The 14081-nt window shown below is 36.5% G+C and overlaps 1 protein-coding gene across 1 annotated transcript in view; it reads left to right on the plus strand.

Annotated features, from left to right (window-relative positions):
• SLC44A5 (solute carrier family 44 member 5) overlaps nt 1–8419 on the plus strand; it is a 158643-nt gene extending 150224 nt beyond the window's left edge. The window contains exons 20-21 of the mRNA XM_064493447.1: nt 549–633; nt 6877–8419. Of these exons, the coding sequence (XP_064349517.1) occupies nt 549–633; nt 6877–6983 (192 nt within the window). The 3' untranslated portion in view covers nt 6984–8419. The remainder of the gene's footprint in view (nt 1–548; nt 634–6876) is intronic.
• Nucleotides 8420–14081: the final 5662 nt, after the last annotated feature.

Genomic DNA, 14081 nt, shown 5'->3' on the forward strand with positions numbered 1-14081 from the left:
GGCAGTTCCTAGTGAGAGAAACAGCTGAGTCATCAGCAGCCTGCATTCCAAACTACTAGGGGATAGATGCAGCTGGAGAGGACCTGGGTAGAGCCCTGTAGTGTCTCTTACAACGTATTAACTCATTCAATCCATGTGTCATAATGTCATACTCACATTCTCCCCTTCTCCACTAACAATTTTATATGGGAAGCAGAGCGGTTAAGTGACTTGCTGAGTGTGTGCCTGAGCTGTGATTCAAACCTGGGCAGTTGTGTGCTCTTAAGCCCTAACGCTTTACTGCCTCAGTGTGCAGGATCCTAAATCGGGTGTTTTTGGTAGGCATTGGGAAAATTATAAGAAAACTGGCAGGTAATCTAGTACATTTTCTTTAAATCCCAGTACAAAGGCATTCAAAAACATTATCATTGAATTTTTTAGGTTTCTATGTTGAAATCTTTTCCAGCACACAGTCCTTCAAAGCTTTCTCATCATGACGTCATTTAAAGCTGCACCGTTGTTCCTCTGGACAAGTTAATGACATCTTCATTCTCTTCTTTACTCTACAGACAGTCATCATTGGATCTTACCTAATTGCACATGGGTTCTTCAGCGTCTATGCAATGTGTATTGAAACAATCTTCATCTGCTTCTGTAAGTTTTCAGTATATGTGTTTTCCCCCTTGGTGGATAAACGGAAGATCAAAGGTTAAGACCCCGTGTCCTTAGCTGGCTTGTGGGTTTGCTGTGACCTGGCTGAAACTGCAAAATAGTGTTTATTTGGAAAGAGACATTGTTTAGTAGGTGCTTTTTAAACCTTAACAGCCGAGAGATGGATTTCGCAAAGCACAGGGAAGTCCACTACTGAAATGAACCTCAGGCATCATGGCATGGTGTTAGCATGAAATTATTTTTAAATTTCTTAATCTTTTCAAGTTTATAATAATGATTGGCTTCTGTTGTGCTTTATTAACAACTGAGGACATAACTTTGAGGGCTTTGAGGCTGGACTTTGGGAACTCTTTGAAGAGAGCCTTTACAGGTTCTGATAAAGTCAAGCTGGCAATGGTTTCAGACACGTAGGGCCAGTTCACACTAGGTGACACAATGACAGAGAGGCAGGATTTGCAGAGATGTGCGTCTAGGAAATGGCTAGACCAACTCCGATGCTTAGAGTTAAGATACTTCACTAGAGCTTTCGGCACTGGTTTCTTCACTGTGTCTCTGTGTGGCAGGTGCAACTCAATGTATGCAGAATGGATATGTTTTCTATTAGTACCTCATCTAAAAAATACCTGGAGAACGTAGTGCCCATCAGGAACTTAACTGGGCTTCACCTTCAACCTAGAAAGAGGGGTCAGCAGGTGAAACAACAGAACTTGTTAGCCCTACAGCTAATACCGTCTGAAAGATTATTTCTCTGGCATATTGCTTTTAAGAGAAGGAGAGAAAACATTCTATGACAGGGCATTACTGAGTGATCCACTTGTATAAAACAAACACTTTTTTTTTAGTGTAATCCACAGCACCAACTGCATGCTGGGGTCAGGAGAGGAGACAATAACTTTAGGAGATCTATTGAAGGAAAGGGCCTTCTAAAAAATGGTTTGATCTTATTTTTTTTTCTTTTTGAACACTTAAAAATCAATTTGCAATAACTAGACAAAGAAAGCAGGAGAATTTTGTATACAAGGTAGCCCTTCCTCTGGCTATGAATGAGACCGGAATGTTTAATTCCTAGTGCCACAGTGTGATTTGTCAGGAAAAGTCATTACAAAATACCACATGAACAAACTTCCGCTCAGGTATGAGATGGAAGAAGCAGAACAGGAATAAGGGAGCCTAAGACATAGAAGAGACAGAGCTCTCGAACGTTCAAAGATTTCTTCTCTCATCTTCATTGCTAATCTGAGCCATACTGGGAGATCCCACAGGGGTCTTCCCTATTCTTGTAACTTTCTCAGAATGTATCCCAGGAAATGTCTAGAACCCATGAGTTTCCAGTCTTTGGCAAATCTTTTGGATTTTGACAGTGGATTTTAAATCTGAGCACTAGGAAATGTTTTCCACTCATCTATATTAATAATTGCCAATTTTTGAAAATCAGGTATGATTTCAGCCTTATTCAACACATTGTGTGTTGAATGTGAATAGTTTCCTTTTGGCTATTCTTGTCTTTGATAATAAAGAACAAGAGAAACAAAACTGTATTTCTTGTCCCTCTCCAGCTGTTACTATGGGCAACATCTAACTTTGGAAAACATTCTTCTTAAATGATGCTCTCAGCCAAATTCTGGTTGTGTGAAACTGTACCTTTCTTAGGTATGTGTGTATATATATATATATATATATATACACACACACACTTACCTATTATCTTGGCTGTCAGAAAACTGGTGTTTTTTTTTAATGCAAACCAACTGCAAACAGTTCATTTATAGAAGCAGCATCCTTTCAACATTACAAGGCAGTGAGAATTCTGGTCCCAAGGTGGAAAAAAAACAATAGTTGTAGATTATTATTATCTTTATTATGTGATCCACACCACAGTTCCTACCAATTCCTCAAAAATAATAATGATATAGACATACAGTATGTGACATGATATATGATACAGGAATACGATTAAGGGAGAAAGAACAAAAATGCTCAGCATCTAACATGATCCCTCCTTAGCTTTTCATTTCCTATGTGAGGAAAGTCACTGTGAGGTCTAATATAAAAATCTGATAAACCAATAACCCAACCATTCCCAAGAGTGTAGGATGAAAATCAATCTAGATTCGTTTCATAAATCTATGACTATCCTATATGCTTTTACATAATTTTCTTATCCTTTATTTCATAATAAATAAAGGCTAAAAAAATAATACTTTAATTACTAGTCAAAACAAAGAATCAAGTTGCAGTTATATATTTATTGGGATATTATCAGCTGTGAATTGTATGTATCTGCAGGAAATTTAATTCCATGCAAACTTCTCCTCGCTTCTCAGCATCATTCTGATGCTTTCCTCCAACCACCCAACAGATGTGTGCTCAGTGAATACCCATCGTTGTATCATTACCTCAGCAAAGCAGAAACGTAAACTCATGTATTACAGAAGCCAGGGAACACTGATATTAGCTTTTGAATGGCGTCTGAGGCCAACTGCAAGGATTTAGGACAGGACACCTTTTAGTTAAGTAGGATGAGAGTTGAAGTAGGTGTCAAGAGACTGGTCCTCACCTCCTCTCCTCGTTGCCTCAGAGCTTTTGACTTCAGGAGAGTCATTTTACATCCCTGGGTCTCAGTTTCTCCATCTGTAACGTTAGGGTGTGGATTACCATTAAGAGCAACTTTAAACTCTGAAATTCATTCATCCTCTACAGTTACCACACCACCCTTTTTGTTCAGCTTCATCTCAGAGGATGTAGGCAATTTACCTTTCTGAAATGAACAGCCATAGAATTTAAAGATAACACTTTTGAAAGGATATGAAAGGTCTTACTAACCCCTAAACTATCAAAATAAACCTCTTTGGAGGGTGGGTGGCATTTAGGAAGTTTCCGTGCTTCCTGGCAGAGGTTGAAGCTTCGTACTTTGACCAGCATCAGCTACTTAACTGCACTAATTTGTCTTATGTTTGACTTTCTAACACTGCTTTCTCTGATTTTTCCCTGTTCGACTCTCCAATTTATAAAAATGCATATAATTATTCTGCTGCTGCTTGCTGCTTTTGCCTGCTTTGGCTGCTGCATATACAGGTGAAGATCTGGAAAGAAATGATGGATCTACAGAAAAACCCTACTTCATAGCCCCTACCCTGCACGGAATTCTGAACAAGAAGCAACTAGTTCCCCAGAAGCAGAAAGAGTAGAAAAGCTCCAAACAGTGCCACTCATTTTTAAGTAGAAGTTTTGTACATTAGGTCATTTGTAATTTGAAAATGATGCTTTTACATAATGTGAAATTTCAGTGCTTATTCCTAAAAAGCCAGAACCTGGTACCATCTGAGGTGTCAGGCATTTGAACTGGGGTACTTGATAGACTGTGGTCCCCACTGAAGAACAAGGTGTAAATGTCACACATCTTTTTTAAAGTCTATAGCCAAAAGTGTTTCCAAAACTTTTATAACTTGGCATGCTGTTTCCCATTGCAGCAGTTTGATAGCCTTTCTTTTTTATAAATGTGTATTTGTAAAGGATATTCAGGCTATTTTTGAAAGCACTGTAAATGTATAGTCAATTAGCCATAAAAAGATTGATTTCTAGTTAACCAGCATTTGGTACTAAATTTGTAAATATGGTGCTATGGTTATATTTATACTGTTCAAGCTAGTGGACAACTCTCTAAACTGTGACGAAACTTGTAGTAACGGTTCCCTAGGAAGTATATTTCAGTAAATGATTTGAGACCATAACAGACATATACACGTTAATGTCATACAGGTTCCATGGCGAGGGTTGCTAGGTAAAAATTACTGTGGAAGCCTCAGATCCCATTTTATTTTAGAGAAATTATATTTACAGTGAGGTTGAATCTGAGTTCTGGAATGTCATTTCCAATAATATGAACCTCTGGCCACTGTGGAAATATTCTAAACGGAACTGAGATGGCACATAACTCATGCCATTTGTCTGTAACCCAAATGGAGACAAATCCCTATTTTCCCATGCCCACCATATAGAAGATCGGTATGGGTCTGTTTCAAGAGTGATTATATCTTTTATGAGCATGCCTGTTTTTCTAGATTAAAGAGGTCGTGTGGCTCTGTTCGATAAAAGGCTTAATTTTAGTTTAACTTTCAATGAAGAAAGAGAAGAGATAAGTAAGACACTTCAGATTTTCCTCTAAGGAAATATTAGCCCTCCACAGGTACCTCATCTGTACCTTTACAAGGGGCACACTGTGGTTTAGGAAATCCCTTCTGAAGGGTTTAGGAGGAAAGTTATTTTCAAACTCCACCCCTGCTGGCCAGAGCAGCAAACCAGGTTCTGGCAGCCATGCCTTAGTCTTTTGCATGGCGGAGCAAAGCATGAGTCAGACACTCGCGAACTTTGCCTATCCATCTCCTGTGTGCAAGTGCGTATGACATGGCTAACAGTGTAAAAACGTACCCCCTGAAAGCAGCACTGAATCAATAGTATCCTTTTGGCCTTTACACTAAGGTTGCGTATAAGGATTATTTATGTCTTGACAGAAAGGAACATGTTGATCTAACATTTTGATCTGAATATGATCCATGTATTCAAGAAGAGTCAGAAATGTATTATGTTACAAATTAATGTAAATTCTTATTATTTAATGATCCTGAAGTGTAGGAACCTAGATTTAGACCGACTTTATAGCAACTTAATAGCAAGAAGCCAGTGAATAGGGAAGCTTTTCAAAATGTTGGTCCTTGTAATGGCCACCATCTTGTTCTTGGCTTACTTTCTTGAGATTATTGTGATCAAAAGTGTCATTTGGCTTCGTATCTTGGCAAAGGGCCTTCTTCATTCTTATACTCCTTGAAGGATAATTCAGAGAAGAGTGATAACCTATATTCCTAGATTGTTATTATGATTGTATTATTCAACAATACGGGGGTCACAACAAAGTTCTAGTAAAATAGTTACCTCTATTTTAACTGTTGAAAAATTATAATGAATAAGTCCCCTTTTACAAGTAGTTGAAAAATTCATAATGATGAAACAAAACAATTTTTAATTTTTTGTATGTATATCAGAATTACTCTGAGAATTTGTTATAGATACCTGTACCCCACCTTCAGAGAGTCTGATAAAAAGTATTTGGGTGTGGGACAGCTTGTGATTTATTATAAAGTTCTCTAGTGGTTCTGATACACATAAAAGTTGGAAAATCACTTGAATAAAATATAAATCAACATGTGTGAAACTAGTTGCCTATTTTCTCCTTATATTTTTGGCTGTTCTAGAAGTTAGCAAATTGATAAATACAAAGGAGATTAACTTGGAGAATTCTAACAATCATAACTTCTGTATTTTAGATTCTTGGTACTTGATGGAGGCCATGTGTTAAATGTTTAACATTAAATCTACTGATTAGACCAGAAAATTCTCCACAGTAAAAGTATTCATTGAACTATATGGAGATACATTCTAAACTTAGCTATATTTTAAGAATATAACCCTCGGGTACAAAGTCATAGGAAAAGGAAATGTCGTTTGGTTCAATATTTCTTAATAATTTTTTAATACTTAAGGAATCTCTAAGTAGAGAAGTTTTAACTATATTATGTGCTTAATTCTAGTCAGAAAAAATTTCATTAATTACTTCTTTGTGCCATTGAAATATATAGACTGAAAATGAGCATTATTTTTGAGAAAAAAATTAGAAGCCTCTTTCTTACAAAGAACTTAAAGTAATTGTGAAAAAATCAGAGCAATACTTCTCAAAATTTACAGTTTAAGGATTTGAAATTCACCAAAATTTTACAAATTAAAAAAAAACTGTACTATTTAAATTGTTGTTCAGAAGACAAAAGCAATTTGAACAAATATGGTAATTTAGAAGGCAAACTGAGTGCATAATAGTTTTCAGGAACTTGAAGGTGAATTCAGAAATTCTTCATACATCTTTTTTTTGTGTGTATGTAATTTCATTTGCTCTCCAAAATAAGATAAAACTTATTTCCCCAACCATGCAGCTGAGAGGCAGGTGCTATTGGCAGAATCAGACCTGGTACACAGAATGAGATAATATCTTACTGACATAATCACAAGGGCTGATTGTTCTCTTATAGTTATGTTTACAATAATGTTGATGCCAAACTTTGCTGTTTTTTAAAAATAACATTTTGAGCTGCTGTAAAGCAAGTGTGCAGCAGATGGCGATGTTACTTCTCTTACAGTTTTGCGTTGATATTTACCCTATGCCATTCTTCCTCCTAGTGGAAGATTTAGAAAGAAACGATGGTTCTACTGAAAGACCCTATTACATGAGTCAGTCTCTGCTGAAGATTTTGAAAGAGCAAAATGCACAAACTGAGAAGCAGTAGAAGTGCAAACGCTGGTCATCCTGCAGCGGTGTTACCTCTCCTTCATCTGCTGTGTCTGTGCTCCTCTGGTTTCATAAGTGCTTTGTGTATGGAACACTGGATTCATGACCTTGTTGGCTTTTTGTGCATGTTTTATACCAAAGCTTATACTGTAATATGTGAAGCCATCAGAAGTCGCAAGGGAATTGTTAATAACATGGAACATTTTTTATACCGAGATCTTTTGGTTTGTAATTCATTTTTAAATAGAGTGGCTTGGATGTTTTAAAAATGCTAGTGGATATGTGAATATTGTTTTAAGTCTTAGATTGAAAAATGATACATTGTTTGGATAGCTCCTAATATATTTTTAAAACTACAACTAAATGACTTCTGCAGGGAAAATTGGTAAACAAAGTGAAATAGAAGATTTTAAAGTTTTCCCCACTCCTGTTTGACAGTAAATCAGTAAGAGGAGCGCCCCACTCCAGATTTTGCTCTAAGGATAGACTGTTTCCTATTAAACAAATTGTCAATCATCCAGCCTTTACTACTTCGTCCTCTCTGACAAAGTGCCTTACTGGCTGTTTAATATTACCCAGCTTTTGTGGGCAAGTTTACAAACATTGTTAAAAAAAAAAAAAAACCTGCAATGTTCAGTGACTGAAAGAAGTCTTCTTGCATTTGTTTTCCTCTTCGCTCACTGGTTGGAAACTCCTTGTCATTTCAGTAGGTTTGATATCCTCACTAGACAGAGGACATTTGCAGCATAAACAATTTCCCTTGCGCCTAGTGGACACTCACGAATGTGTACTATACGCAAGAAAAAACCTGAACGGACACTTGTTGGGCTTGTTGTTCTTTTTTTTACTACAAGTGAGTTTAAAATGTAATCTTTTCTATGGTAGATCTTTGAAAATACAATAGGTGCGAGACTACATTTCTCAGTGTTTTACACAGAGTAGAAAGGGAAATTTTAAGAAATTACAAAGGGAAACTTTACTCCTAGAAAGGGTGCTCACAGATGACACGGACTGAATAGCTCCATTTTAAATGATTTTAACATTATCAGGTGTTCTATGTGTTATTTCCATTTTCTAACTTTTGATATGAAATAATCAGTGTACTTATGTTACTTTTTATTGTGCTAATATAAACAGGAACATAATTTCTAATTCAATTTTAAATAATTTTATTAGTACTACTAACTTTAAAGAAAATGAGTTCAGTGTGTTAGTGTTATAGAAAGAGTCCATAAAACATTCACCCTAAGGGAATGTCAATTGCATAATGATAATTTGTGAAAGCTCTGAGAATCAACAGCAAGTTACTGGCAGTTTATCTATTATCACATCTAACTGTGACTTTGGACATTCTTTTATGCCAAAAACAAACTCACATGAGCACATGACAGTCTGAGCTCTATAATCAGTGTGCTTCTGCTGTGCAGAAATATTAGGAACATATTGTCTAAATATCTTTGATAACTAAAATATTTAATATTTAATGAAATTTGTTGTTACTCATTATTTTAAATCTATTTGTTTTTTTCTTCTAATAAAGATTTAGATAAGAAAAAACTGTCTGCCTTTTTATTTAAGCTAAAAAAGGAGAAAAACTTCTATTTTTAAAACCTACCATACTATGACAAGATATCTTCTGTATCAAATATCTAGGGTATTTTTTTAAATCTAGATTTATCTTTTAAAATTTTTTCCACTTTTCTCTAACTGTGAATTGATTGCCAAGCCAAATAACTGAAACTGATAATTTATACAAAGTAAATAAGTCAAAGCAAACAAGTCAAAGCTAAATATATAAGAAATGGATTTTTTAAAATTCTAACAATGGCCTGAATTAGTCAGTCTCTGTTTTAATTTGCAAAAGGTTTGTTCAGTCCTTCATGTGGTTTGGCCAACATTCATAAGAAGCAAATCTCATAATCTTAAAGGCAGGGATAAATTTAAGGAATATGAAAAATGAGAACACTAATTAACAATAGTGTTCTAAGGCAAGATTAAATGTCCTGGTTTATCGCAAGTTAAATTTTTTCTTAGGTTCAGATATTCCTCAGATCTATGAGTCTATTTTAAAATTGAGTTATAGGTTAAATCTTTAAAAATTTTTCTTTAAAATTTAATGGGTTTCTTTAAATGAAAATATAAAACAGTGTTGCAGTTTTCAGGGTTATTTAAAAATGTCCTATAATAAGATGTTTGTTAATATAGCTATTAGGTTCTTTTCTTATTTAAAATAAATACATCATTTGGTTTCTAGAAGAAATCCAAATTTTGCTTTAGATTTTAATAACTCCTATTTTTAGATGATAAAGTACTGATCATATTTGTAAATAAACTGAAATTAGACTATAACTGATTTTTGTATGTGCCTAGGAAATTTAGAGTTTGTGAATCCACACAGTAAAATCATACTACTAAAGGTTCTGTGGGCTCATAAGGCATAGTACGGGTATTGTTGAAACTAATATTGGAAAACAGGCTGTATGCAACAATTCCTTATTTTTCTTTTATTATATAACTGAACAGCACTCATTCCAATGTATGTTCTTTCACTTTTACAAGTGGTGCTTCAGGAAATTGCTCTTAAACTCTAACCAGGCATAGTAATTATCTTTAGTATTATCTGGTTCTGGATTGAGGAACATGCTTTACAAATCAGTTTTTGTTGGCATAAGATATGGGGACAAAATTAAACTAAAATCATTATTGCAGACCGTGGTATACATGAAATGGTGTCATGACATTTTTTCCAGCTTGTTGCACATATTATCCTTAGATGTTTGCAAATGTTTGCATTTTAAAAGCATAGTTACACGATTATAAAAATACATTTCAATAAATCATTGTTGAAAAGAAGTATCTTACCAATATAGCAGGAATAAATTACTTCTCCAAAGCTACTTTCCATATACCGCGTTTCTAGTCTTGGGGCTAAAATGGGTATTGAAGACTTCTCCCAGGGCCTAGCTGAGTTGCTCCTGGTCCTTAGTGAATCAATCATCACCCAGAAAACAAAGCCAACCCCCATTAAAACAAATGTGAGTTCATTTATTCATGAAAACTGAGTACTACCTCATGCAAGGCTTGGCCATCAGGGTGATGTCACAATCACGGACACTTTTAAAATTTATCAGGCCAAACTGCACTGCTCTCTCCCTCATTTATGACTTTCCAATTGCTTAAAATGAATAAGCCAAAACAGTATAGAATCTGGCAATATCTCTTCTAATGATTTCTGTGCTGGGAAGAAATGGAGCCTGTTATATGGCACATTTAAAAGCAATCAATTCGATTTTACTATTTGAAGTCACTAGCTTTTTTTCTTTTTTTTTTTTTAATGCTTAGGCTCTTTTTTTCCAGTCCTTTTTTTTTCCTACTGTATGATTCAGAATAATTTAAGCAAATGGATAAAACAATCTTGTGAATGAAGTAAAATGCACTTCCACCACTGACTCAAAAACACAAACATCTTCATATTCTGACCCTTTACACGTTACCAAGAGCATTGTGTGTTAACAAGGGTGGGAGAGGCTTATCAAATGAAAAGATGTTTCTATTTTGCATATAAATTAAAGTGAGTCTGGACTTGATTCATTGTTAGATTAATCTTAAAATTTCCACTTTCTTCCAGCCAAATGAATGTGTGCTGCTTGCATGTGTGTCTGCAATGCACAGAAAGAAGGAAATGAAGGTAAGATGTTGGGGAAAGTGCTGGTATCCAGGGAGAGAACAGAAAAAGCTAAGGATATATATAAAATTAAATCTCTAACGGGATCTAAGAGGGTAATGTTACAGAAAGTGGGGTGCCTTCTTAAGGCAATTCATAAATCTGTTGAAAAAGAAAATAACAAATTAGAAGCCAGTAATTAAACAAAAATATTTTCCAGTCTTCTGATAAACAACACTGAAGCAGAATATGTTACAATAAAGTTACTGACAGATGTATTTAGCCTAAAACAAAATAAACAAAAAAGAATGATGTCCCAACATGACTTATGATTAAGGGATTATAAAACATCTGCCTCAAGAAAAGATCAAGATGTAGAGAAGGAGGATGTGGAACTCGGCTCCCCTCAGCGCCCCCCCACATCAACACATCAAAATTTATCTAAACGTGGAGAAATTCTCACTGAAAACAAACTGGAAACTGGCAGAAAGACTCCTGTACAACCAAGGCTGTGAGAATGGTCCACACGGAATCAGGTAGGAAGGAAAGAGTAGCAGTCAGATTAGGACCTGTGCCCCTGAGAGGGGACTCAGAAGAGGGGGGAGATTGCAGGACAGATAAAGTCCCTGGGGAGTAAATGGTTAAGGCCACATATTGGGCACCCCAGCCCTGGGGTCTGACACTGGGAAGACAAGTCCTCTTGGCTGGCTGGAGGGTGAGTGGGACTAATAGAAGGGCTGTGGGAAGCCTGGACTTTGCTTGAGAGGAGTGTGCACATGCTTGCTTACTCCTGACACAGGACAGAGAGGGTGGATTGAAATTGCATTGGCCACTTGCTTGTTTCCCCCAACAGGCATGCACCCCATTCTGAGCCAAGCATCAGTTCTGGCCCCACAGGCAACTCTACCTGTGGGATGATGGCTGTCATGGCCAAGGTAAGAACACAGCTATGAGGAACAAAGATGGGTTAGACCTGGAGTGGCATCTGAATAGGGCAGGGGCAGCAATTACTGGTGCTTAAACAGGCAGAGCATCAGAAACAGTCCAGGTCTCTGCACTTGGTGCCACCACAGCCCATGCCCTGACACATGCCAATTACCTGCACCAGCCCCGGTGGATCTGCAGCACAGTTCCACATTAGAATAAGGGCGACAGCAGCCAAGGAGAGAGTTCAGTTGAGGGACAAAGGCAGCTCAGACCCAAAGAGGCATTTAAGTGGGATGGGGCAGTCATTGCTGGTGCTTACACACACAGGGCATCAGAAGTGGTCTGGGTTGCTGACTGAGGCTGGGGCTGACACAGTCTGCACCCACACCCAAGATGAGTGCCCAGGGCCAGCCCCTCTTGCTCCAGCACTGCTCCCCTCTGGGGCAAGGGTGCTGGTACCAGGAGGGCAGAGAACATACACTTCAAGGGAATGGAGCCAGCTCAGACTCAAACCTCAGGGCTTCTGCTTCAGTAGCATGGGACCTGCCCGCACCCCCAGTAAGGTCCTCTGCACGAAGGACAAGCTCTGGCTCACACCTAGATCTAGCCCGAGTCCCTCCATCTCCAGCCCCACTTCTTACCAAGGTGATGGCTGCCAGTATACCCTGGGGAAAGACATGACTTGTGCTCACATCAGATCCTGCTCTCCCATCAAAGCCAGTGAGCCCACACATAGGAAAGCTCCAACACAAGGACACACCTTCAAGACTAATAGGTAACTTTCACCTAATTTCATAGACACAGAGAAAGGTAAGCAAAATGAGGAGACAAAGGATTTTGCTTCAACTGAAAGAATAAGAGAAGACTCTTGAAAAAAATAATGAAACAGAAATAAACAATTTAATATATAAAGAGTTCAAAGCATTAGTAAATAGAATGCTAACTGAATTAGGGTAAAGAGAAGATGAACATATGAGAATTTTAACAAGGAACTAGAAAGTATAAAAAATAACAAGTCAGAACTGAAGAATAGTTTAACTGAAATGAAAAAAGACTCTTAAAAAAATTAACAGCACACTAGGTAGTACATAAGAATGCATAAGTGATCTGGAAGATAGAATAATGGAAATCACCCAATCAGAACAGTAAAAAGAAAGAAAAAAAGAACAGATTAAGGGATCTCAAGGACAACATCAAGTTAACCAACATTTGCATTATAGGGGTCCTAGAAGTACAAAAGACGGGTCAAAATATATTTGATGAAATTATGGCTGAAAACAACCCAAAACTAAAGAATAAAACAGATATCCAGGTACAGGAAGCACAGAGAATCCCAAACAAAATGAACCCAAACAGACCCACACCAAGACATATCACAATTAAAATAGCAAAAATTAAAGATAAAAATCAAATTCTGAAGGCAGCAAGAGAAAAATAAAAAGTCATTTACAAGGGAGTCCCCATAAGTCAATCAGCTGATTTTTCTGCAGAAATTTGCAGGCCAGAAGGGAGTGGCATGATATATTCAAAGTCCTGGAAGGGGAAAACCTGCAATGCAGGACACTCTACCCAGCAAGATTATCATTTAGAACAGAAGGAGAGAGAAAGAATTTCTTAGACAAGCAAAAACTAAAAGAATTCAACAAAACTAGACCTACACTGAAAGTAATATTCAAGGATCTTCTCTAAATGGAAAAAAAAGCAAGAATCTGTAGGCAAGGGAGAATCCCAATAGGAAAGGCAAATATGTAGTAAGAACTGAAGATCACTTAAATAAGCCAGTACATAGATTAAAAAACAAGCAAGCAAAAAAGTTGTAAAAGTGATGATGACAACAAACAGTAAAAGGATCAGCATGAAGATGTTAATATCACATTAAAAGCACAAAATGTGGGGAAAGGGAGTAAAAAATGTATAGCTTTTAGAATGAACTTGAATTTGAATGACTATCAGTTTAAAGTAAGTATATATAATTATGGGTCAACATATAGGAACCCCATGGTAATCACAAATCAAAAACATGCAATAAGTTCACAAAAACAAAAAGAAAGGAATTCAAGCATACTACAAAAGAAAATTATCAAATCACAAAAGGAAAAACAAGAAGAGATGAACAAAGAAGAACTACAAAGCACCTGAAAAACAAGGAATAAAATTGTTAATAGTACCTACCTATCAATAATTACTTTAAATGTCAATAGACTAAATGCTCCAATCAAAAGACATAGAATGGTTGATGGGATTTAAAAAAAAAAAAAGAATCTGCAATATGCTGTCTACAAGAAACTCACTTCAGGGTGAAAGACACATGTAGACTGAAAGTGAAGGGATGGAAAAAGCTACTTCATGCAAATGGAAAAAAAAAGCAGAGGTAGCAAAACTCATATCAGACAAAACAGACTTTAAAACAAAGGCTATAACAAAAGACAAAGAAGGGCTTTATATAATGAAAAGGAGATCAATACAAGAAGAGAATATTATACTCAACATATACACACCTGAAAA

This window comes from Camelus dromedarius, chromosome 14 (genome assembly GCF_036321535.1).
Source record: "Camelus dromedarius isolate mCamDro1 chromosome 14, mCamDro1.pat, whole genome shotgun sequence".
NCBI lineage: Eukaryota > Metazoa > Chordata > Mammalia > Artiodactyla > Camelidae > Camelus > Camelus dromedarius.